The sequence below is a fragment of the Colletotrichum aenigma genome (assembly GCF_013390185.1).
Source record: "Colletotrichum aenigma strain Cg56 chromosome Unknown KSG_Cg56_contig10, whole genome shotgun sequence".
Classification (NCBI taxonomy): domain Eukaryota; kingdom Fungi; phylum Ascomycota; class Sordariomycetes; order Glomerellales; family Glomerellaceae; genus Colletotrichum; species Colletotrichum aenigma.
In genome coordinates this window covers 472,170-497,220 of record NW_023500916.1, presented here as the reverse complement: position 1 = coordinate 497,220, position 25,051 = coordinate 472,170, and the positions used below count along the sequence as shown (strand labels likewise).

Sequence of the window (25,051 nt, the reverse complement as noted above, 5' to 3'; positions counted from 1 at the left end):
TGTTTTACGGCCCGCTTCACCGAAAATTTAGATCACCAGGAACGAAAACCATAATTCCGAGAGACCCTTCTCTCTAGTTGATATTAACAGTAAAGTATTATACAGTAGTAGTACAGGATATCAGACGACTGATGACAAAGATCCCTCAACTCCGTTGGCTCAAAACACAATGTGGTATCTAGGCGCGCCACAAGTGGTAAGGAATAGTATGTGCAAGAAGCACAAAGAAAAGGCCCCAAACCCCGAAAGCAAATCCCCCGAACCGTCCGATGCCATCTCCATCTAGTCAACATCAGCCAAGCTGGTGTCGGAGCCGTTGCCCGAGTCGCCTTGGCTCTCCTTCCAGGATGCCATCTCCGCTACAGGCACCCGCCCCCTGAGCCAACGCAATGTCGCCTCCGTGCCACGCTCCAGGACGCTATACCTGGGAACTCTGAAGCGGTTGCCAGAGACTTCCAAACGCTTCAGTCCGCCGGCGCCGGCGAGCAGGCCGATCCTCGGGTTGAGGTGAGCGATGTCGTTATTGCCAGCGTCAACAACCTCGAGGCCTTTGATGGCATCAGGGTCCAGCTCGATCAAGTGATTGTTTGCAATCATGAGGACTACCAGACGTGGGAAGACCAGTCGCAAGTTAGGCGGCAGTGCAGTGATGCGGTTCAGCGAAACGTCCATCTTCTCGAGTTGCGGAGCATTCAAGTGCGTGGTCAGCGGGGCGAGGCTGGTGATGTGGTTGCTAACCAGGTTCAGCTCACGCAGGGACGGCAACTCGAGCTCCTCGGTCAGATAGGTCTCGCCGACGAGCTGGTTGTGGGCAAGAGACAAAGCGCCAAGGGTCTCAGCGAAAAAGGAGAGCGAGTTCGGGAAGCAAGTGAAAAGGTTGTGGTGCAGTTGGACCTCGCGAACCTTGTTGTCTGCCGCCACCTTTGAGCAGACGACAGGGTGCAATGAGGATGATTGAGTGTTGGATCGATCCAGAAGGCCTCCCGGCTTGACAGGCCATGTCTCCTTGGACAGAGTCTGGGAACGAGCACGTGCAGGTGAGGTAGTCGACGACGTCGGGGGCGTGGCGAAGTTATCATCCGAGCGCTCTTCCTCATCGGCAGGAACGGGAGGCAACGGGGGCGCATCCTTGATGGTGAGTTTCCCGAACCCGTCGGCAATATCGTCAAAGTCGGTCGAATCAGGGGCGGCGGCTTCGGCGTTCTCATCCTGGTATGGCGGAGGTGGCTCAAGTCTGCCGGCCAGAACATCCTTCAGCTCTTCCGTGGTAGCAGAGACGAACTTCTTGTCACGCAACGGGTTACCACTGAGGCGGATCATGGTCAAGTTGTCCATCCTGCTGATCTCGGGCGGAACCACGCGGATGTCGTTGGCGGAAAAGTCGACGTTCCTGAGCTTCTCGAGCTTAGTGAAGCCTGTGGGGAACTCGGGGATGGCGTTCTCGTTGGCGGTCAGAGTAAGGAGACTGATCCAGGAGCTGACATCTGGTAGTTCCTTGAGTCGGTTCATGGACAGCACGAGCTGGTGAACGGAAGGAAGGCTAATGGTGGCGCCCGGAGACACCAAGTAGGTAAGCTGATTGGAAGACAAGTCAAGCATCTGGAGGTTCGACAGAGCCTGTACTCCGGCCTCGATGAGGGTGCCAGACAACTTGTTCTTCTGGGCAAGCAGTTCCGTCAGGGGCAGCTTGGAAAGACTTGTGAACGGGAGCGACTCAAAGCTGTTGCTGCTCAAGTTGAGAATGCGAAGTCTGGAGAGATTCTCGATTCCATCGGGCAAAGATGAGACCTCGTTGCCGTGAAGGTCGAAGATCTCGAGGTTCTCAAGCTTGGAAAAGCTGGGGTCCAAGGGGCCGTACAAGAGGTTGTTGGCAAGCTTCAAGTCGCGGAGGGCAGTGACCTCGGTGATGACGTCCAAGCAGTTATTGGCGAGTCGATTTTGCGACTGCTGCATGTTAGCTGTGAATCCGTGAAGTGAAACGTGAAGGCTTACCAGGTTGAGGGATGTAAGCAAGCGAAGCTGTCTCAATCCCATCGGCAGGGAAATCAGCGAGTTTCCGTGCAAATCCATGGCCTCGAGGCCACCAAAGATGTTGCCGCTGGAACCCTCGTCTTCGGCCATCTGCTCGGGCGGGACATCGGGGAAAATCGAATCGGCAATAGTCTCTAGCTCGTTGTCGGCAGCCACAAATCTTGTCAAGTCGACACTCTCGGCCCATGAGCCGTCATACGTGCCCATAGACTCCATGTCGTACATCTTGAGAACCTCGGTGGGGATCTCCTTCAAGCCGAGCGCTGCGATGTTGAGTCTTCCGGTGCTTCGACCAGCTCCGATCCTTTGCTGGATGATCTTTCCTGTCGCGTTCTCCGATCGCTTGGTATTGAAAGGGTCACTGGTGTCAAAGGGGGCAGGGGCGGTGGTCATGGCAACACCAATGCCAAAGTCAAAGCCTTCGTCCGCTGGCACAATGGGGGATTTGAGCGGTTTCGGTAGATCAGGTACTTCTGATTCCTGCGTTGAAATGGGAGCAGGAGCAGGAGTTGCTTCTTCGGCCTCGGGGACCTCCGTGACCTCCGTGACTTCCGCGACCTCTGCGGCTTGACGATCCGCCGCACGCTTCGCAGCCTTAGCCTTGGCAATCTGATCGCGTAGAGAGGCTGAGGCTTTCCTGAACTCGTTGGTAGGAGGCTCAGCTAGCGTCGGAGGAGCAGGGAGACTCGACTTGGTGGGCGTAGGCTTTCGGAGAGCACCATATGACTTAGCAGACTTCAGCTTCGGGGCTGGCTTCAGGGAAGGAGAGCCGGCTGCCGCTGGCGACTGTTGGCTCAATGTTGGGAGGGAAGGCTTCTTGTACAGGCCGTTGACGGATGCTCGGGGCTTCAGAGAACGCGCAGCCACCGGAGTTGTCGTTGTCGGGGGGGGCATAGCAATTGCACTTCTCGTTGGGCTGGGGCTCTGGTAGGCTGGGATCCCTGATGAAGACGGCCGTGCTGACGGGGAAGCTTGCGGAGTGGCCCTCACTTTTGGTGCCTTCAGAGACCTGATACCAGACACCCGCCTTGACGGTGTACCCTCGATGGCACCCAGAGGTCGGGGTGCGGCCATGTGTCCTCGAGCGGCGAGCGGGTTCTCTTCGGGGCCGGAGCTTGAGCCTGGTCGACTGTGACGCGAGGTTGGGCGCAGGGAGCTGTCGGAGGTGTAACTTGAGCCAGGCCTCGAGTTCCCACTGCCAGACCGAGAACGGGGTCGCAGGACGCCCTCTTGATCAAAGAAGGAGGACGGTTTCTTGCTTAGAGCAGGCGATGACTGCAGCTGGGAGAGGGTCTCCATCGTTCTCTCGGCAAGCGATGGTCGTGGCTTGAACTTCGGCGTACCGAAGTCTGGGAGATCGGGTTCGGCGTCATGGGGAGGAGAGCTTGAATCTTGGGGCAACGGCGGCACCTCTGGTGTCGAAGCAGAGGGTTCGGATGGACGTCCCGAAGAGCTGGCCGGGCGGGACACAACGACGTATTCGGCATCTTCTGGAGGCGTCGGGGGTTTCGTGACGGTCGGTTCGGCCGCGTTGAGTCGTGGGATGCTGCGAACGCTCTTCAAGGAGCTGACAGGAGCTCTCGCCTCGGGCTTTCTCGTAGTCGTGGACGGTGGTGGTATCTCTCGTCTCAGCTTCGGGGCAGGCCGGGGCTCTGGCTTCTTAAGAGCAGGAGCCGGTGCCAATTGGTCTCGCGAGGCAGCGGGTCGAAGACGGGGGTTTCGAAGACCAGAGTTGAGGCCATCGCGAGAAGGAGAAGGCCGCACGGTAGGAGCTGGCTTGGTGTTGGCGACGGGAGTAGGCTTGGGCACGGGTAGACGAGAGAGTCTCGGGATCCCGCTAGGCCTCCCAGACGCCTGCTTCTCGTCCATTGTTGCGGCGTATATGGTTCTTCTGCTACTGCTGGGAAAGCATGCAGAACAGAAGTTCGGCGAATTGCTGACAGACGGGGTCGATTGTCTGGTAATAAGGAGAGGGGATTTTGGATAATATTGAACGCACGGATTCGGGAGCAAGGCGTGTGTTTTAGCGCGTGCGCCAGTCGACGCGGGAGGCGTTCCGTTTGCTCTAGTCGAGTCGGGAGCTAGCAAAGGTAATTAGAGTGATGTCACGTCGCGTGCTGAGCGTGTGTCGTTGCAAACAGAAACAGAAACAAAGCTGTCGAGTCGTTGCGGGGGGGGGGGGGGGGGGCAAACGAGTTTGGGAAGCTGCAGAAGAATGGCGAGGACCAGTCAGTAATCGTACATACTGCTGCTGCGTTTGCAAGATGATCGTGGACACGACGACAAACAGAACAGTGGCCAACTCACCTAGAATGGCCTCGCTGCATGTCCTCCACTCCCCAAAGAAGAGAAACGAGATGGACCCTTCAACCGATAATGAGCAGTGCTAGGGGGGGGGGGGGGGGTTCTGGTCGTCTGGTCGGGCGGCTGCGCGAACAGACTTCTGCGAGCAAGGAAGAGATGAGCGCTGGGCAGGGAAAGCGACAAGGATAGGCGAGCTTGTCCAATTTCCCGGACCACCTTCGGCCCCAATCTGGCGGTACGTACCCTTTGAAAACATCCAATTGGGCAGCAACGACGGCAGGAGCATCGTTCCCACCCGTTCATCTCCAACGGCTGGCGGGATCACGTGGTCTCGCCGGATGCCAGCTGGCGACTCCGATTGGGGCAAGCGTCTTGATCCTAGCGCCAACAGTCAGTTTTGCGTGGTGTTCCTGCATGTCTTTTCCTTTTCCACCCATTCCCGCCCACTGCCGAACGAGGGGCTGCTGCAGCTGAAATCAAATTCAAGACAGGGGAAGGTCACCCGCAGAGAGAGACAGTTGATTGCCGTTGGTTGGTTTGAGTCGAGGGTGTCCGTTTGACAATCAGACAATGGCGGAGACGACGCAGGCTCCGACTGGAGTGGACTGAAAACACAGACTTACCAACAATACTCTCACAACTCTCTTTCTCCTCCTTTTTTTGTGATTGATTCTTTTCATAATTTGAGTCTCGCACTTCTTGGCAAATGCGAAAGCATCGTATCGGAATCGTATCTGCTTCATCTCCCGTGGTCAGCCTTGAATCTCCGACTCGACAGCATCTCGAAAAGCGTTTCAACCCCCTCTTCCTGACGGCAGCCGGCCAGCCCCAGACGATCTAGATAGCCGGGGCAGTCCCTGAGTCGGCCCGGGAGGCCGAGACCAGCGGCCACACGATCCAGGAACCAGTGTTCCGTCCCAGAGCTGCCAGGGGTTGGGCCCAACGCATGGTCATAGCATCCGGCCCATATCGATCGGACGTGACACCGGACCAGATCCTGCATCAGGCTCATCCAAGCGTCATGCTCATCGATGGTATCTATGCTCATCATCAAGTTCCCCTCAGAGTGTGATACACAACCCTGGAGGCCTCGCCTCGCTTCCCAGCCTGATGTCTTGACGGCACAGGCGGTAGATGCCGATAGGGGGAGACGAAAAAGGGAGACATGAACGTACCTCAACTTCCACTCATCTTCACCCTCCTTGCCTAGGAACAACATCGTTCCCTAGGACTTCTGCCACAGAGGCCCCTCCCCGAGCTGTGGCCGCGGGCACACCGCCCTCAGACACCCGTTCTGATCAAGCAGAACATGATTGGCCGGTTGACCACTAGCCACTGGTTCCTCTGCCTCGCCCACTCCTGGTCACCGACCTCCTTCCTGTTGGACGTCCTACCTCGGCAGGCGCAACGATTGCACATGTGCTTGAGGCCTTGCGGATCTTCGACTCGTTGGAAGAATGTTGGGAACCACAGCCATTTGCTACATTTGCAGAAACGGCAAGCGCTGTTCTCGTTGGCCGCCCCGTCGAGCTTTCTCAATCCCAGAAAGTTCATGGCAGGCGGGTTGGGCACTCCGCCAGTCCAGTCGGGGCCGGTAAGGAAGTAGCGACCCCGAGCCCTGTGAAGGTGGAAACCGGCGGGGATGGGGGGGAAGTTCGGAGGAGGGAGTATGGCGGGATAGCCAGCGGTAGCCGGACCGGGAACAGCGGCAGCGGGAACGGCAGCGGCAGCAAAGGCCGGGGCTGGTGCTGGGGCTGGAGCTGAAGTCGCCGGAGGAGGGAAGGCGGGAAATCCAGCAACAGCAGCAGGGCCACTGACTGTCAAAGCTGAGACCGGAGCCAGAGTCGGATACGAGCCGGCAGTAGCGGGAGCAGGAGCGGGAACACCGACGTTCGGAGCTGGAACCGAAGCAGTCGGAGCCGGGGCTGAAAGGGGGGCAGGAAAGGCAAGAGGACCAGTGTCGTCTCTGCCGTCCTTGTCCTCGTCCTGGTATTGCTCGCCAACAGCAACGACGGACGAAGCGGGCACCGGAGCAGTCTGAGAAGGAGTCGGGGTCGGAGCCAAGGCTCGGGCTGTGCCAGGGGCAGGAGCGAGAGACTCGCTGGCGAAGAGGTGCGACCTAAACAAGTGTTAGCACATTTCAAGGCACCAATGACGGGTGTGTGTACATGTCGCTCTCATACTCTCCCTCTGCATCATCGTCCTCGGCCTGGTATTCTCCGAAACCGGGGATGACGGACGAATCCGCAAAGGTCGCGGACGGAGCGGGCGTCGGGGTGGGGGTAGGTGGGATGACGGAGAGGCTCGACCTAAACGAGTGTTAGATCAGCTTTCCGTCGACGTCTGGGGTATCGTGCTTACCAGCCATGCTCATTATCGTCTCTTCCCTCACCGTCGCCGTCGTCACAGTATTCCCCAGTAGCGTTGACGGACGACGCATGTGTGGGCGTGAGCGCAAGCGCAGGCGTGAGCGAGTAAACAGCGACGGGGTTGACGGCGATGGGGTTAGCGGCGAGAGAGCGAAAAAGGTCATCGACGCGTTCGGCCTCGAGACGCATCGCATACTTCTTCGCCTCCTTCGCCTCGGCCTCCTCGCGGCTGACTCGTGGTGGGCAGTCAACATAGAGCTCCGGTGCCTTTCTGCGCCAAACATCATCCACATCCTCGAGCTTCTCGGGGCCGTCACACTTGAATCGCTCGTCTCTGCCCAACTCGTCTACCTGTGTTCTGTCAGCTAAGGTCCGCAATGGGCAGAAGGTCAAAACAAGTACCGCGACGTCGGGCAAGCGTCGGAAGCTCTCGTAGTTGCTACGGTCGACCTTCTCTTCCTCCATGCTGGCCGTTGTCTCGTGGGATGGATATGGTGTGAACACACAAGGGGCTTCCAGAATATCCAGCTTGCAGAGATTTTCTTTGGGAGACCGGACTCGAGGGGGCAGCTGAAGGGCAGCTTCACCCTCTGCTTAGTCGTCGATGTCCAGTGCTGGTGCATGGTCGGCGCGTGGTCGAGAAGTGGCCATCATGGAGAGGTCATCCTGAGGCCACTGGTATCATGTAGCTGCCCCGAGTCTACCTACACTCCCCACCCATCACTAGTCACAGCTCAAGCAAAAGGTGCATGATCTCCCATGACTTGGCTAACTTGTTGCTGAAAGACTGAAAGGGATTGTTGGGTAAGTCGAAGAAAGCAGAGCTAGTGTTTGGTGGGAATACTTCTCAGTTGAGACTTAGCAGACTTGTCGAGAAACTGGTAGAAGGAGAAGACTACCTCGGAGGGACAATGGCACATCATTTATGGTTCCTAGATGGGTCCCTTCACAATACTTGGAGTGAGACACAAGCTAACAATGGACTTGATGAAGGTAGAAATGTTTGGACGGTTTCTGAACGAAGCACAGAGAAGATTGAATCCCTTCAGTCAAAGAATCCTTGATGAGTTCGGCTTCACAGACGAGCTAAGGTACTTTCTCGAAGAGCCCGGACATCGTGATAATCAAGAAAACGAGACAGCCGAACCACATACCATACGTCGAGGCAATCGAGATCAAAGTCTCATCAGCGACAGCCAAGAATATTTGACATTCGCTTTTGAATTCTCAAAGTTTGCTTTGAATTCTTCCGACGGCCCTGAGAAATACTCTTCTCCCAGAACATCATCGGCATTGAGATCTGCCGCGACTTGCCCATTCGTTGCTCGTGCCCTCGATGCAGGCGCTTAGGCGACATCCAAAGCCTCGACACCGAGAACATCATCCTACGCATCTTCACAGCAGAGGTATTCGGAATCCAAAATGTCGTCCTGACATCTCTTTTGTTTCAACGCTTCATACTGAGTTCTAACGTCCGCCAACAGACTCGCTCGTACAACATCAAATACGCCCACTCGACCGCCCCCATCTCGGACCTCGAAGCGAAAAATCCGCTGACAGATGGCTGACGACAACGGCTCACGGCGAAAGTGGATTCAATAACCCCTCCAGCCATGCTCTTGTCCGAAGTGAGGCCTTTGGATGACATCCGATTGCTGATCGCCAGGTCCCCTCGGTGGATGCCCGCGGCCAGGGGGTTGACTCGTCCGAACCCATAAAAGGAGCAAACATCGCCGCAACCGCCCAATGAGGCCCGTCCAACACGCGGAGAAGTGCCGGTGTCAGCGATGAAGATTGTGGGGTTCTGCCCAGCAATTTCCGACGATGCGATCCGTGCAACATCCAGATTTCCCGAATAGGCACCGCAGAGTCGCGGTGATGGTGGAGCATCGGTCCATTCGATGGACCTCTGCTCAGGGGGGATGCCCGTGTCGATAATCACGAAAGCTGGTTTCCCCCCGACATCCGGCGAATCCCTTGATGAATGACGGCAAAAGTGAGTAGTGAGAGAAAAAAAGAGCATGAGAGATATATATCGTTGATGTCTGCAGCCAAGACCCGGGGAGAGAGAGCCTCTTGTGTCTTCAACTCCAGCGGTTCGGTTCGGCTTCCCCTCCATCGATCGCCAAAAGAGTGCAACCGCCACCCGGCATCATCAACCCCCCATGATGTGCAACGCAAAGTTCGTGGCGACCTTCGCCGGCCTCCTCGCCTCTGCGAGCGCAGGCCCCAGCGTCCGCCTCGACAACGGCCTCACGGTCCAGGGCCGCTTCGCCCCGGACGCGTCCAACGTCGCCGAGTTCCTGGGCATCCCGTACGCCGCGCCGCCCCTCGACGACCTCCGCTGGGAGCCGCCCCAGCCGTACGTCGTCCCGCAGTCGAGCAACGCCTTCGCCAACGCCACCGTCCTCAACGCCACCGCCTTGCCCCCCTCCTGCTGGCAGTACATCTCCATCCACCCGGCCATCCAGCGCGTCGACGTCCCCGAGTTCATGATCGGCGCCGCCGGCATGGACGAGGATTGCCTCACCGCGAGCGTCTGGGCCCCCGCCGGCGCCGTCCCCGCCGTCTCCGGCAGCGAGACGGCCGCGAACGGAACCGACGCCGGCCTGCCCGTGATCATCTGGTTCTACGGCGGCGGCTTCGAGACGGGCGGCACCGACGTGCCGTACCAGATGCCGCAGAAGTGGATCCAGCGCTCGCAGGAGCACATCTTCGTCACCTTCAACTACCGCATGAAGCTCTTCGGCTTCCCCAACTCCGCCGCCCTGACGGAGCAGAACCTCGGCCTGCTCGACCAGCGCTTCGCCATCGAGTGGGTGCGCGACAACATTGCCAAGTTCGGCGGTGACGCCTCCCGGATGACGCTCTGGGGCCACTCTGCCGGTTCCATCGCGGTGGACTACTACAGCTTCGCGTACCCGCAGGACCCCATCGTACGCGGCCTCGTCATGGACTCGGGCACGGCGCACCTGGACCAGCTGATGAGCCACGACGACATCCAGTCCAACTTTACCTTTGTCGCGCAGCAGCTCGGGTGCGGCAACCAGACCACCGCGGAGGCGGAGCTGGCGTGTATGCGCAAGATCCCCGCTGAGAAGCTCGAGAACTTTGTGGCTACGTTCAAGGACTCTGGAGTCACTCCGTCCATTGGCTTCTCGCCCGTGATTGATAACAAGATTGTGTTCGCCAACTACACTGAGAAGGCTGCCCTTGGCGAGTTCTCTGACCTGGTACGTTGATCTCCGTGTTTTGGTTGAAGAATTGTTAGAAGCTGACTCACAACAGCCCGCCATCATCGGCTTCAACCACGACGAGGGCCTCTTCCTCGCCCCCTACAACGTCAGCGGTCCCAACCAGACCGTCGCCGACCAGCTCTCGTACCAGTACTTCTGGTGCCCGGCCACCAAGACCACCAAGTAACCCCCCCTTGCCTCTCACTCCCTCAGAGCATCAAACTGACGAACCCCCCAGCGAGCGTCTCGCCGCTGGAAGAACGACCTACCGTTTCTTCTACGCCGCAGTCTTCAACAACACATCGCCCCGCCCGTGGATGGGCGCCTACCACGGCAGCGAGCTGCCCATGATCTTCGGCACGCACGCCGACTTCCGGGGCAACTCGACCCCCTTCGAGTACGAGCTCAGCCACGTCATGGAGGACGCCCTGACGACCTTCATCAAGGACTCGACCGCCGGACTGGACGCCATCGGCTGGCCTGTGTACACGGCCGAGGACCGCGAGGTGAGGACCTACGGGGAGAACAATGCCACTGTCGGACGCAGGACCCTGGCTTCTATCGAGCAGGGCTGTGCTGACCAGGGGCTTTTGTAATTCGATGTATATATTACATGAAATACATTTGACATAAGAAAGATGTACCAACTTCATTTTCGACTCGTATCGAGACGTGTCTTACTTGATGCAAGACTAGGGCGGATCGTTTGCTTTTCCCTAAAATCGGCATAGAGATTTTGACAATTGCGATATTCAAGAGCTTTTTTTGCGGATGTAAGAGAACGGAATCTCAAAGAGACGAGTTGTCTTTGGGGAATTTTCCATCGCCGAGGATTCTGAGAATCTCTCCACCCCTCTATCAGCTTTCGACCCTTGTTCTTTGTCTAGCGAAGCTCCTGGAAAGGCACTGAATATCGAACAGCTGGATGTTGAAGAAGGCTTCGAAAACGTCGCCTTTGAATGAGCTCTGAACCTCTATCGAGATTGGAGGTTCCGCCCTCGCACAGCCGCAATAAACTAACCCCGGTCAATGCGGCTGGTGATGGTGCAGCAGAGAATCTTCGTTTTCGCCATGGCTCACAGCCGCTTAGTCGTCGAGCATCTGGACCAACCAGAGGGTTTGTTTACTTTTCCTGAGGACTTTGAAAAAGCAGAGAGCAACCTACTGCCACCGCCATCATCAAACGACGCCGTCTTGACATTACTCAAGCACTGCCTTCGAAGTGCTAAGCGGTAAGTACTGCGTCCGCCATCATGTTTGGCGTAGGTACTGATGATTTGTAGATGGATACGATGAACGGCCGAAGCCAGCATCAGGAGGGTGCGGTCCCCGCCGACACCGACGTTGCCAGCAGCGACGCCATCACCACTCCCTACGCCGAAGCTAATTCCGCCGACGACACCCGCGCCGATGTTCATGCAGAGCAGACCGAAGAAGACAACGAGTCCGATGATGACTACACCCCCGTCCATCCCGACACCTCAACATCGACGCACTACTGCAGCCGCTGCCGGAAGACGCGGTACCGGTGGTGGTTCGAGCGCTTCCCCGCCAAAGACCCTCGCAACCTGCGAGGCACCGGTATGCAAGTCTAGGCATCTTGCAACCAGTGTGTGTGGCAGCAGGCCAAGATGGACCCGGGCGACTGGGTCGAGGAGAACTGCCCATGGCTCTTTGACGGGTTCCGTCCCTGCCACTGGCACGATCGCGACCACCATGACTATGGGTTCTGTCCCACGTCGAAGCGCAAGGCGTTCAAGCTTGTGAAGTATACCGATACGGAAGAGGGCAACTTCACGCAGTTGGTGGTTGGGGATAGCAACTATGTCAAGCTGTTTTCCACTGCGGAGGCTCAGTCCGGAGATCAGGACCAGACTTCGAGTGAGATGCACGGTGTGGCCAAAGACTTGGGCGACGACACGATGCTCGTCGACAACATAGATGCCCAAAGGTCCGAGGAGACCTCCTCAAAGGCCGAGCACGCAGAGCAGACGCAGAAGGGAGGCACGGACATGGCGGTCTCGGAGAGCGCCGATGCTGAGGCCGTTTCTACTGGCAAGGCGCATGGCCAGACTCAGAATGATATTCACGACGACGACACCCTTCTAGGTCTCGGTCCCATCGCAGGACACGAGGAAGCAAGCCAGAAATGGGATATCGGCAGCTTGAGAGGCAGCAGTGCAATCGCAATCGTACAACTTGTCCGATGTTCTCGGGGATAAGATTTGTGTTTGGTTCATGTTTTGTTTGCTCGTCAGACCGGAAGAGACCGGGCAGGCAGTGGATTCTCCCGCTCCTGGTCCAGCCAGACTCTCGTTACCTAAGCTTTCCGAGGTAATTAAGTACGTACCGTCACATTTCATTGAACCTTTGGAAATTGGCACAGGTAAGGGGTTCCTTTCAGGACCAACTTGCAGCTGCAACTCCCCCCAATTCTCTTGCATTTCTGGGCTGTTTGCCTCTTTCAGGCCAACATCATGACTTGCCTTCTCTCCGCACCGAGAGGGGAAACTGAGGGGAAGTTGGAGGGTGACAGCAGGTGTATTTGGGATGAATGATGAATGATGAAGAGGGTGTGGTGGTGGTGTTGGTGTTGGTGCAGGTTGGGGAACCTACCTACCTCTCCAACTTCAGCGCATCTTCCACTGGCTCCAGCGACTCCTCAGCGGCTCCAGACTCCAGTGCGGCCCATCACGCCACTAAATCCCCAGACTTACCCCACATCATCCCCCGAGCCTCGCTTAACACGCGCTAATCCTCTTCAGATGACGCTAGTCCCACTTCAGCGATGATGGCCCCACCCATCTCTTCCGATCCACGTCCAGGCCAGTCCTTAGGTTCCTTCCTTCGTCCCGCCACACCCCATCGCCATCCCATCAATTTCCATCTCCATGAAAAGTTCCACCAATCGAGCCATCCTCTCGCCAGCATCCATTCCCCAGGCCAGCCCAGGATCAGTCAAGCTTCGAGAATCTGTCGTCCGTCCTCCTCCGTCGCGTCGCCTTGGAACCTGCCCAAGCCAAGTCAACCCTGCCAGAGGTCCCTCAAGACTCCCCCCAGAGTCGACGGTCCGACGTTCCTAACTCGCCGCCTCCCCACGACGCTTTCTACGCCTCAGACGAGCATCTGTCCTAATCAATCCTAGCCCTGGCAGCCGAATCCCTCGGCCTCGTACCGTTGCCGTTCTCTCCCCTCCCCGCCTACCGTTGGCTCCTCCGCCATTGTCTGGCCACTCAGATCTCGCCAACCCCCTTCGACCTCCTCCGCAGTTGTCTCCCTCCGGCCTCTGCAACCAGTCATGGCCCTCCAAGACCGTCAATCCCGCCGCTAGACCCCCGGGCCCCGGATCGCCTTTCCACTCGACTGCGGGTTGCGGTTTGCACATGGCCTGCCTTTCTGTTGCCGGTCCCGTGAGTACGGCCTGACTTGGGCCCAAGCGGCATAGTCTTCTGGCACGGCACAGTCATGCATTCCCTAACTCGTCTGATTGGGGAATGGCTGGCAAGGGGCCAAGCCTGGGGAAGCGAGCATGCTCTCCACGGGGATGGGGATCGAGTGGTTGCAATTCCATCCCATGCTGCTGCTGCTGCTACCATGCATTCTGCAACCGTGGTATGAGACGCGCGAGAAGCCGGCCGTCTGGGACCAGCGTTGATCTCGCCTCGACGCGACTTTAAAATACCCCAATCGCCCCTCCCCCAGCCCACCCTCTGATCGGCCTTCTCTTCTCGATACGACTCTGCTTCAGGAGCTTGCCAACCGTCAACATCTTCAAGCAACCGGGACAATCCAGCAGCCATGTCTCGCGACATCAACACGGCCTCCCAGCCGCACGACGCCATCCACATGGAGAAGGGCGCTCCCCATATCAGCCAGTACAACGATGCCGCCCTCGATGACAAGGTCCTCAACTCCGAAGCCGCCCAGGCTACCGACGTCGAACACAGCTTCAGCGTCTGGGAGGGTCTGAGGACTTACAAGCGCGCCGCCTTCTGGTCCATTCGTGAGTCTCCGCGCCTCGTTCCGAGTTGTCGGCGCAAGAACTAACATTACCGTCAGTCATCTCAACGACCGTCATCATGGAGGGCTACGATGTTACTCTTCTCAGCTCTTTCTACGGCTACCCAGCATTCCGATTGAAGTACGGTGAATTCCTCGATGACGAGCACGGATACCAGATCTCCTCCATGTGGCAGCAGCGCTTCAACTGTCTCGGTGCCTTGGCCAACATTATCGGCGCTTTGCTCAACGGATACCTCACCCCCAAGATCGGTCACCGCTGGATTCTCATCGGATCACTGTTCTGGCTCAGCGCTTTCGTCTTCGTCGTCTTCTTCGCTCACAACATCGAGGTGCAGTTGGTGGGCCAGGTTCTGTGCAACGTCCCCTGGGGTGTCTTTGCTACCACTGGTCCAGCCTACGCTGCTGAGGTCACGCCACTGGCCATTCGTGGGTACCTCACCTCATACGTCAACCTTTGCTGGTGTATCGGCCAGTTCATCTCTGCCGGTGTCCTCAAGGGTCTCGTCAACCGAACCGACGAGTGGAGCTACAAGATCCCCTTCGCCATTCAATGGGTTTGGCCTATTCCCCTGGCCATCGCCGCGTACCTGGCGCCTGAGTCTCCCTGGCATCTGGTGCGCGCCGGTAAGCTCGAGCAAGCCAAGAAGTCTCTGGAGCGACTATCAGAGCCGGAGCACAACCTCAACCACGAGAACACGATTGCCATGATGGTCCACACCAACAAGCTCGAGATCCAGGAGCAGGAGGGCGCCAGCTTGTTCGACTGTTTCAAGGGCACAAACCTGCGACGTACCGAGATCGCCTGTATGGCTTTCATGTCCCAAATCACCAACGGTGGCGCGCTCTGTTACTCCGGCTCCTTCTTCTTCCAACAGACCGGTATCGGGGAGGACGCCTCGTACGGCATCAGCTTGGGAGGCACCGGCATTGCCTTCATTGGTACCATTATCTCGTGGTTCTACATTTACAAGCTTGGTCGTCGCACCATCTGGCTCGCCGGCTTTGCTTTCCTCGTTCTCATCCTCTGGATCATCGGCTTCTTGTCCGTCGCCCCCAATCAGAAGGGAGGCATCATCTGGGCGCAGTCCCTTCTCTGTATCGTCTGGCTCGGTGCCTACTCCATGTCCGTCGGCCCCATCGTCTACACGCTCGTGTCCGAGGTCGGATCTACACGTCTCCGTACCCAAACTGTCGTGCTGGCTCGCAGCACATACTACGTCGGCAACGTCATTTGCGGTGGCCTGATTCAACCGAAGATGCTCGCGCCCGGTGACTGGAATTTGAAGGGAAAGACTGTAAGTTATCAAAAACCCCGTTCTTCGTCGTACCATGAACTAACTCGGTACCAGGCATTCTTCTGGGCTGTTCTCGCGACTCTCACTTTCATCTGGGGATACTTCCGTCTGTTCGAGACCAAGGGCCGTACGTTCGGTGAGATGGATGTCATGTTCCAGAAGCGCATCTCGGCCCGCAAGTCGGCCAAGTACCAGCTTACCCAAGATGAAGTCTTCTTGGCCGAGCAGACCCACAATGTCGGAGGCCGAACAGAGAAAATCTGACCTGTCGTCTGACTACAATATCATAGATACCCCATCCCGCCCTAGCCTAGGGTCGCTGCCATTTATTGTTATTTATACCAAGTAAGGAGGCGGTCGTCTGCTAAGATGACGCCTCCGCGCTGATTGAAATCTAATACCCATCATGAGATCACCATATTTGATGCAATCCATTTCAGTCATTTCTCCCGTTTGTGACATCTCTTCTTGATGCGCTAACCTCAAAATACCAATGAAGAACATACATCAGATTCTTCGTCCAGCGTCGCTACTCAACGTTCATATGTCAGTTTGGGATACCAGAGAACTTGCGGCATTCCTGTCAATGATCGACCCAAAGCAAGATGAATCGAATCTTCTGGAAATTTATGCAAGGTGCAAGTCCTCTTATTACATTAAGAAATTGTGGAAGAAACTCTATCATAACTGTCACCGTCTATTCAAGTCTCCAATGGCAGAACCTCAAAAGCCGGGGTCTCGAAGACGTCCCAGTTGTCTGAGGCTTCTGGGTTTCCGAACGGGAAAAGAGCAGCGAACCGCATTTTGTACTTGCCCGGCGAGACTTGAGTGCCGTTCGCCAATCGTCCGAGCCACCACAGCTCTGTACCGTATAAACCTACGATGTCTCTAGGCACATCACGCATGGGAAGGGTGATGAGGTCGTTGGGGTCGTCGACACTGGGATCGATGTAGTTCTTGCCCAGCGCCTTCGACCAGCTCGTCGCAGCTCCCACGAAGCCTGCCTCGCCGACGACAGGAGGGTACTTCCAATCCCGTTCAGTCCATGACTCCTCAAAGATGTCCCACCTCAACTCTCGCGTGGCATACTGGGCACGCGTGTACACGTTGGGGAAGTCCTGAACTTCGGGGTCGAGGTTGAAGGTGAAGTTGGACTTCTGAGCGATGGGAATGTCACTTCGGGTGGATGTCATCTGTGGCCACCCGACCGGGTACTGGAACATGATGCCGATATCCTTGTGCAGGTCAGCAGCCAGTCCCATGTACGGGACGCCGAGCGTCTCGCCGTTGCTACCCTTGATCAAGACCTTTCCACTGTACAAGGGGAGTTTGTCGGGGTCGAGATCCTGGCTTTCGGGGTACTTGAAGTTGAACTGGGTGGTCTTGGTCTCTCCTGGCTGGATGGTGACGGCGCCAGGGAAGGAGATCTGAGGCTTCATTTTCTGTGGCGCGGCCAAGACCTCCTCACCCCACGCGATCTTGGGAGTTCCCCAGGCGGTTGGGTCCAGGTTGACGGTGTTCATACCGCCAAACTCTTGCTGCTCAAAGCTGTAGGTCACCGGCTCGGTTCCAGAGTTGGTGATGTCGACGGAGTGGTATCGGCTGAAGTGGTGGGTGTCGTTCAGGGCGAATTTGGCAAAAGAAAGCGTGGTCTCATAATCAAGCACCTTGCTGGCGTTGATGAGGCCAGTGCCGACTTGGGCGACAGAAGCATAGAAGGGATATTCGTTGTTCTCCAGCGCGCCATCATCCCACTTGATGGCTTCGCCGGAAGATATCATGCGCATGGCAAGACTCTTCGCCCATTCAGGACCGTGAACACTGCGACCACCGAACTTGCTGACGTATAGGGCAGCGACTCCGGCAACATACGGGCATGACATACTCGTCCCGCTGAGAATGGAGTAACCGCCCCCAACATAGGAGCTGAGAATTTGACCGCCGGGCGCCGCGACGTCAGCCTTGATGAAGAGATCATTGGTGGCACCAATGGAAGTGAAGGAGCTGGCAACACCGCCGTTCTCCTCGTTCTTGATACCAACAATGTTGAAGATGGGGCGCTCAGTGAAGTCAGCCGTGACGTTTCCGCCAGCCTTGATGGTGCCGATGATGGCAGCACCAACACCAGCTTCGACCATGGCAATTAGACTGCTGGTGTCCTCAGTGGTAGGCCTCACCAAAGGCATGTCGTTACTGTAAAAAAGAATGTGGGAGGCATTGAAAGGAGCGAGGTTGCGCTGCTTCTGATCGAAGTTGCAGCCTCCTCGGCGCACCAATACAACAACGCCAGTCAGATCAGGAGTGCCAGGCGGGAGAGTATTACATGCCTCATCGGCCGTGCTGACGTTGAGGGTCAGGGGCACAATAGGCCAGTCCTTCACATCAGAAGGGTACCAGTCCTCTACAGCTCGGTAGGCGATACGAGTCTCGTTGGACTGCCCGTCCAAATTGAAGACGCCCCTGAAAGACGACGATGCCAACACATCGGCCTCAACTGACGCAACTGCAACAACATGCTCGCCAGATGATCCACTGCTGGCAGCGAATGCACCTGCCTGGCCGTCGTTGCCTGCGGAGATCGTGACAACAACACCATTGTCGACAAGCCTCGAGGCTACAACGGCCCAAGCGTTATCCGTAAAACCGCTGATGCCGCCGATAGACGAAGTGATGATGTCGACCTGGAAGTCTGTCAGCAGAAGCCGATCGCCGAAACCTTAGGCTACTTACACCGGCGTCATACGCCGTGAGGAAAGCCTCGATTAGGGTGTCCTCGTCCGTCCCATCGACGCTGCCAAACACCTTGTATGCATACAACGTGGCTTCGGGAGCAACTCCAGTAAGGCTGAAGGGTGTCAGAAATCGGTCCGCGCTGGTTGTGGAGGGCATCTCTCGCGTCAACCTACATGCTGCTATTGCCGGCGATAATACCGGCGACGTGTGTTCCGTGACCCTGCTGGTCCAAGGGGTCGGCGTCTGGGTTCTTGACCTCGCCCTCATTTGGCCATGCTGAGAACCGGGTCAATCTCAACATCCGAAGGAACTACTCCGATCAGAGGGTCTTACTTCCGTCACCCACAAAGTCATACCCTCCCGCAACTTTGAAGCCATCGCCGAAGCCACCACCAAGCTGAAGGGTGTCAGACAACTTCTAGATCTCCGACGTTCGATCGTCACTCACAGCCTCATGGGTGTACCAGATACCGGTATCGACGACAGCAACCTTGGCGCCCTTGCCCAGAACACCGGCAGCATGCAGCTTGTCGACACCCGTCATGTGGTGGACATCATAGCCGATGGCCGTCGCATTCTCGCTGAAGGACGCCAGAGGCGCGCTGGGCGCCAGCTTGTACTTTCGTCCCTGCCACGCCTGTTTGATAGGCTCAAGCGCCTGCAGCGAGTCGATGTTCTCGACATCGGTCTCGACAGCCGCGCCGGTAAAGACGTCACTCTTGAATACCCGAAGCACCTTTGCGCCGCGCTGATTGGCGATATCGTCGGCAACGGCGGCGGCATCAGCTCCCTGGATGGTGTGAGCGGTTGTTGTCTGGGTTATGAGGCACGGACATAACACACCTGATTAAACTCGACGATGAAGCGCTTCGGCTCAACCGTGGTCTTGTTCACGGCCGTCTCCGGGGCGTTGTCGTCGGCCCGGCGCATCAAGGGGTGGTCACGGAGGGCGACGGCCCCGGTCACACCGGAGACCGCGAGAAGGAGACGCGATAGATGCATCTTGGGACTACAACCGACAACAAAACGCGGATCACAAGGAGACCTGGCGATGAGGGACGCTCACTGCATCTCCTCGTGGAGTCATCGTGTTATATACAACAGCATCACATCTTCCGCGATTCATATCACGGCAGCCCAATTTCGATATCCAGCGCGCGACCGGCGAGTTGGTGCATTAGGCAATGCAGGGCAATGCAATATCGTTGTTCGTATTTCGGCGCTGCGACCCTATTAGCATGGGCAGCCGACAAGGGCCTTCATTAAGCATCTTGGCAAAGCGATCTTGCTCCTATCTGCGCCTTGCAGGTCGCTCAAGACGGTAAACAAGCACGTCACGTTACAGCAATAAGTCGACACCGAGAGCGACGATCGCGATTCCGAATGCTCCTATCTGCAGTTCATTTAAGACACCCCTCGACCAAGAAGCCGACGTCGGCTCCACCGTTCCCTTTTCTCGTGTCGGGATGAGCCGATTCACAGCCAACTTCACATTTGGGCTTAGCACGCCCCGTGGGCAATGTAACCTTATCACGACCTTCTTCTTTCTCCAAAGTCTCCTGCAGGAACGGGGCCCCTGTGCTCCCTAGCACTGCATCCGCGCCTCACGCCGAGCATGCCAATCGGGGCCCGCCCAAGCCACCGGACACGGAGCGGCTATTGACGAAAGACGAACCTCCCGGCCACACTCTGTTATTTTAGGAGTGTCAACAACGTTTTCTTGCAAGAAACGCGTGCCCGGTGCATTGCAAGAATTCGATGCACAGGAGCTATATCGCAGACCGTATCGACGACGGCTTTGACATGTCAGTCTTACGTGCTGATCTCTCACTCCGATCTGGCGGGATAAGACGAGCGTTCAGACAGATGACAGCACCCGTCAATGTCGACATCAGGATGTGCCGGAGTCCAACTACCGTGCGCGCATCGCTTCGTTCGGCTGAGACTGCTCTCCCCGCAACCCGTGACATGAACTCGAAGTTTGGTCTGAAACCGTCAATATATCGGCTTCGACTACCGTCAGCCCATGCCACCGGACGTCATCCCTTGTCATCGGCTGTTGGACGAAGAGCCGAGAGTCCGTCCCTTCTGTTGACGATGTGCCGTTTGGAGGTGTCTATCAAAATTCCCAAGAGCGGCTGAGCCAACTCTGAAGGCAAAATTGCTGCGAATGCTGAAGATTCCCATCACCCAACCCATCGATATCGTTTCCTTCTTACATTTTCCTAATGTCTATCTTGGGACGACTCGTCGATCTTGACTTATCTGGTTGGTCCGCGAAGAGACACCGCCAATCGTCAGCCTGCACACCAACACCTCGCCTTCGAGCTGAGTTCCTCCGCCCCTTCTCGCCGCCGTCCCAACGGCAGCACCACTGCCAGCCGGAGAATTGTGCAGTGGGTGAGGGCCCTTGGAAGTTTGTTGGCTGGGCTGGTGCTTCTACCGCCCGAAGTTAGGTTAAGCTTTGGGTTGATGTGCATCAGGTCCGGGATGGATGCTCGACGAATTGTATCAGAAATCTTCCGAAGCGGGAAACATCGACACGATTCGCTTCGCCACCATCCTCCAACACGATCGGCCACGCTACCCTCTGGATCTCGACGCAGGCCCTTGATCCGCCTTGAAAGCTTGATAAGTCGCCGGCGGGAGTCTAAATCTCTATCGCTCCCACTTCCCACCGTTGACAACGTGCCGACGGAAGCTACTCAACCTATCGCGACGCTCCCCGCCGCGGCAAAACTCAGATGGCTAGCGCGGCACATCGCGATGTTCTCGCTCTCTGTTTCTATCACGCCGTGTGTTTATGCTTTGGAAACAAACATTGCCCGCCGCACCATCTCCCTTCTGCGGCTGTTCCCCTCCCGCGCTAGCGTCCAGTTAGGATAGTCGGAAACACCTCCCGATGCTTCTTTCGCGGGCCCTAGACTCAAGCTTAATCCAACCAAGCACTTGGCGAGGGGGAAGATCTTCAGGGCTATCTAGGCACAAGGGGTAACTACATTCAGGAACCGTAACAAGATGCCGACCGCTTGCCTGCCGTTTCCCGAAACACCAAACTCGCCGCGCCTCCCCTCCTGGAAAATGATGCTTGGCTGCCGGAACCGCGACAACCCCAGGCTTAAGCCGGATAAGCTTCCAGGATGAAGCGACGATTGGTAGCATTTGCCGATTGGGAAACGTGACTTGTAGGTTGAATGATGGATGTCGAACCAGTCAGTGCGACTAAACAATCATCAACGTTTCAAAGCTCCCACGGGGCTCCGTGACGACAGGGGAGAGGATTCCAAGATCTCAGACCCGAAGACGCGATTCAGGGTTGGTAAATATCCACGGACGCCTTTTTTGATCCTTCAGTCCTGCAAGTTACGTCGTTCATGGCAACCGACAAACCTTTCACCTACTAATCTCCAAACCGGTTCATCATGACAAGGCAGCAATGAGTGAGGACGAGCTCATCAGCGCTGCGCCGCCCCCACCGGGGGTGACTTCGAACTTCGAAAACCCTTCAGAGTCCCTCGTGCCACAGGTTCTCGTCGTAACGATTCTGCTAAACCTCTTGGCCATCATCTTCTGTGGTATTCGTCTGTACACCGTCCGCGTCGTGATTCATCGCCACCAGCTCGACGACGACCTCATCTTCATTGCCCTAGTCTTTGCCACCGCGTACTCCGTCATTCAGGTCTATGAGACACGCAATGGAGCGGGACACCACATCTGGGACGTATCCAGGGCAGACGCCGTCGCCTTCCACAAGCTGAGCATGACCGACCTGGCGGCCTACAGCCTCTCGATTCTATTCACAAAAGCGTCGATATTGGTCTTTTACCTCCGCTTCCCACTCAAGCCAATGGTTCGAATAACAGTCTACCTCGTCATGTTCGCCACGATAGGTTACTCTGTCGCTGGTGCTCTCGGATGGGTCTACCTCTGCACGCCAATGGCCAAGATCTGGGAGCCCGAGACGCCGGGGACTTGCGTCGACCGCGCAATGTGGTGGTTGATGCTCTCTGTGTGTAATGTCGCCACAGATCTCGCAATCCTGCTTCTTCCCATCTGGATTCTCTCGCCATTGTCTCTACGGCTGGTCAAGAAGATTGAGATGACGATTTTCTTGATGGCCGGTGGATTGTAAGTCCGAAGCTCCGCGTCTATTGAGGTTAGAATGAGGAACGAGTGCTGACTGGCTGTGCCTATTAGTGTTCTCGGACCGAGCATCGTCCGAATGGTTATGATCCCGATAGGCTTCAACAACTCTGACTTTACTTGGACCGCATCGATCAGCATTATTTGGTGGTACGTACCTTCCTCTCTCCCCTCATCGATCCCTGTGCCTAACGTTGCTCTCACAGCGTGGTCGAGGCCAACGTCGGCATCATCTGCACCTGCCTGCCCTTCCTGAAGGCGTTCATGAGACATGTCGCTCCCAGCATTTCCAAGCGGTTTGCGATGAATGACGACGAGCCCAACTCGCCCACAGTATTCGATAGGGCCGCCGCCATGACGAACCTGCCACCCACGGTGCCCAGGTCCACAAGACGCAAGAGCTTCGGGCGACAGGCTGTCAAGGACGTTCCAGAAGAGGAGGGCCTGGTGCCCATGACGGCGACGATGACGCGGAACTGGCCCTTGAAGAACGACGCGCCGTTTGATTTCAAGGATGGGGATGATGACAGGATATCTCTTGATCGGGTGTCGTCGGAGAGGAAGACGCCGCAGAAGCCTGTTGACGCTACGGAGATGGTATGAAACTAGCGACCGAGCGATATGAAGCAAGCGAGCAAGCGATTTGGGTTGCGGGGCGTTACCATTGCATTGGCGATTGAGAATGAGGATCTTGGGATCCTGGCATATACCCCAATTAGTTTGATATCTCTTCAATCTCATCGGACTTGATTCATACTGGCATGTGTGTCCGTGCTTCGACGTCGTTGCCGTTAGAGAAGCTGGTTAGCTTGACCGGCTTTTACTTTGCAGTACTAACTTCAGTTTAAGGTACCCTCGGTCTCTGGTTTCAATGTTCTTGTCCTGACTGCGTGCTCTCCGAAAGATGAGTGAGTGGTTGCATCCTAGAAGTCTCCCCAAGGCATCTTGCATGCTCCCCTAATTTCTAAGCTCACCATTGCTAGTCGTGCACAAATGGACGGAATTTCTGATGACGTTTCACTTCAAGAAAGGCGGTTTTTTTTAAGCCTGCGGCATAGGGGGAAAGACCTCTGGTGGCTCTGGGAGGAGTGCTAAATACGCTGATCAAACGATGTTTTCTCTTTTCTCTTTGGGCTTACAGTAAAAGTAGAACTAAGCTTGGGATTATCTCGCAACCAAACATCCTTCCGGTGACCGGCATTGGTGACTTCGTGGACGCTTTGGTCTGCTCAATTGCAGCGGTCCAATCTCAGTTGCTCTGTTCTATGCTAATGCTAGATCTTCGTATAAAAGCCGATGCATCGCGTCAGAATTTGAACTCAGTATCCTAATCTACGAGCAGTCGAGTCCAGGCCCAGGAATTTATGTCGATAACCCTTGTATACTGAGAAGTAGGCAGCCGCCGTTCTGGCGCAGGAGAGACAAACATGTTCTCAACGCCTGGGAATCGTTGGCCGTCAAGGTGGTGAGAACACGACACCCGCCTTGTCTACCTGAAATCCCACGGAAGCTGCGAGAAAATCTCGTAGAGTTCAATCTGGGCTTTTTGTGGTTTTCTTTTCCCTCTTTGTCCTCTTTCATTGTCGAGGTTGCCTGCTGCCTGCTGCCTGCTGTAGCACTTCCGCCCACGTGATAAAGATCAAATGCATTGGAAAACCGCTACATTTTATTTCGATTAGTAAACCCGTATTCATACGTCTGGAGGCATGTCTTCTTGTAGGGAAATATGCAGAGTGAACAAATTTGAACCCGACTTGAAGTATCCTGCAACCCCAACCAAGACTCTCGCTGGATGTGGATGTTTACCATATTTGCACTGCTAGATCTCAAGGTTCCATTAATCCCTCAAAAATGTGTTTTGCGCCCTCAGCTTCGTCCTGTAAATAGTCCAAATCAAGGTGCCAACCTTCCTCGCGCAGCTGCTCGAGAAAATCGGTCCATTGAGGCTGCGTCGTGTCGTCCTGAACTGTCCACGGGCTCAGAAAGCAAACCTTATACGCTACATCTTTCCATTGCGGGGGAATCTTTTGTGAATATCGTAAGAGATATCTTGTTTGGAAATAACAAGCGCTGTTGTGCCAAGGCGCCCAAAAAGGATCCAGGCAGTGGATGATGCTCTTGAGATTAGGGAACAGGGAACTTCTCTCCCAAAGCCACTCATTTTCTTGTGAAAGGTACTCCAACGGCTTCGTAATGCCACCTTGTCGGAATGGCCCCAGCGATAGATTTCGAACTTTGCTGTACCACAACAAGCACTCGGAGGAGGGTCTCAGTTGAAGTCCGGCGTCAGCGATATCGAGACTGATAAAGTCGACGTCCCAGTTGACGTGGAAGTACATGGGATGCGAGTCCCACCGCATTTCTAGTCCCCAAACCCCGATTTCGGGCGAAAAGGTGGGGAAGCAAGACTTTGGACGGATCTTGCGGGCCACCTCTGTCGATTCTTTGTTGATTTGCGTGTCGATAGAAGTGTAGTATGTTCTCGAGCTTCCATGGTGGACTAGCGTCCAACGCAAATCATAGCTGTGACCACTGGTCCACGCTTGGAGAATTTTACAAACGGACCGAAAGAATCTTGGCTCGAGAAAGAACTCGCGCCATATCATCAGACGTATCTCGCCGGGAAATTCTTGGAACCGAGGGAATGTCGGAGGGGCCGCCGCTGCGGCCGCCGCTTGGATCGATTCGTTTAGTAAACGCAGTCGCGTTTTGTAATCCATGGTTGGGTGTGTGAATGTCTTCCGCTTTGAGTAATATGAGAAAGAAGAAAGTAAATCAGCGGTTTTTTTTTCTAGGCCACGGTTTATAAATACTCTACGCTGTTGAGTCCCCCTAAGGCTAGATCTATCCAACGCCAAAACCGTCAAGGTTTCGCGGCTACAGGAAACGTTAACCCAACAAGCTCCTTCTCAGTCAA

At 56.0% G+C, this 25,051-nt stretch overlaps 7 protein-coding genes across 7 annotated transcripts; 5 read left to right on the top strand and 2 right to left on the bottom strand.

Moving 5' to 3' along the window:
• Positions 1-282: 282 nt before the first annotated feature.
• LRRC40 (Leucine-rich repeat-containing protein 40) lies at positions 283-3,900 on the bottom strand (the record flags this gene model as incomplete). Its single annotated transcript, XM_037329230.1, has 2 exons — positions 283-1,944; positions 1,993-3,900. 2 exons carry the CDS (start codon positions 3,898-3,900, stop codon positions 283-285), a joined length of 3,570 nt encoding a protein of 1,189 aa, XP_037171931.1.
• Positions 3,901-8,872: 4,972 nt separating this feature from the next.
• LIP4-2 (Lipase 4) lies at positions 8,873-10,536 on the top strand (the record flags this gene model as incomplete). The annotated part of the gene is made up of 3 exons (XM_037329229.1): positions 8,873-9,937; positions 9,993-10,123; positions 10,179-10,536. The coding sequence occupies 3 exons, from the start codon at positions 8,873-8,875 to the stop codon at positions 10,534-10,536; spliced, it is 1,554 nt and encodes a 517-aa protein (XP_037171937.1).
• A 696-nt stretch (positions 10,537-11,232) lies between these two features.
• Positions 11,233-11,535, top strand: CGCA056_v013986 (uncharacterized protein; the record flags this gene model as incomplete). The annotated part of the gene is made up of 1 exon (XM_037329228.1): positions 11,233-11,535. The coding sequence occupies one exon, from the start codon at positions 11,233-11,235 to the stop codon at positions 11,533-11,535; it is 303 nt and encodes a 100-aa protein (XP_037171936.1).
• Positions 11,536-11,571: 36 nt separating this feature from the next.
• On the top strand, positions 11,572-12,162 carry CGCA056_v013985 (uncharacterized protein; the record flags this gene model as incomplete). Its single annotated transcript, XM_037329227.1, has 1 exon — positions 11,572-12,162. The coding sequence occupies one exon, from the start codon at positions 11,572-11,574 to the stop codon at positions 12,160-12,162; it is 591 nt and encodes a 196-aa protein (XP_037171939.1).
• Positions 12,163-13,738: 1,576 nt separating this feature from the next.
• CGCA056_v013984 (Maltose permease MAL61) lies at positions 13,739-15,522 on the top strand (the record flags this gene model as incomplete). The annotated part of the gene is made up of 3 exons (XM_037329226.1): positions 13,739-13,943; positions 14,000-15,258; positions 15,313-15,522. The coding sequence occupies 3 exons, from the start codon at positions 13,739-13,741 to the stop codon at positions 15,520-15,522; spliced, it is 1,674 nt and encodes a 557-aa protein (XP_037171938.1).
• Positions 15,523-15,959: 437 nt separating this feature from the next.
• vpr-6 (Minor extracellular protease vpr) lies at positions 15,960-18,993 on the bottom strand (the record flags this gene model as incomplete). The annotated part of the gene is made up of 6 exons (XM_037329225.1): positions 15,960-17,939; positions 17,989-18,103; positions 18,165-18,267; positions 18,325-18,388; positions 18,440-18,781; positions 18,835-18,993. The coding sequence occupies 6 exons, from the start codon at positions 18,991-18,993 to the stop codon at positions 15,960-15,962; spliced, it is 2,763 nt and encodes a 920-aa protein (XP_037171934.1).
• A 2,434-nt stretch (positions 18,994-21,427) lies between these two features.
• Positions 21,428-22,737, top strand: CGCA056_v013982 (Satratoxin biosynthesis SC1 cluster protein 4; the record flags this gene model as incomplete). Its single annotated transcript, XM_037329224.1, has 3 exons — positions 21,428-22,119; positions 22,189-22,284; positions 22,341-22,737. 3 exons carry the CDS (start codon positions 21,428-21,430, stop codon positions 22,735-22,737), a joined length of 1,185 nt encoding a protein of 394 aa, XP_037171933.1.
• Between the last annotated feature and the right edge of the window lie 2,314 nt (positions 22,738-25,051).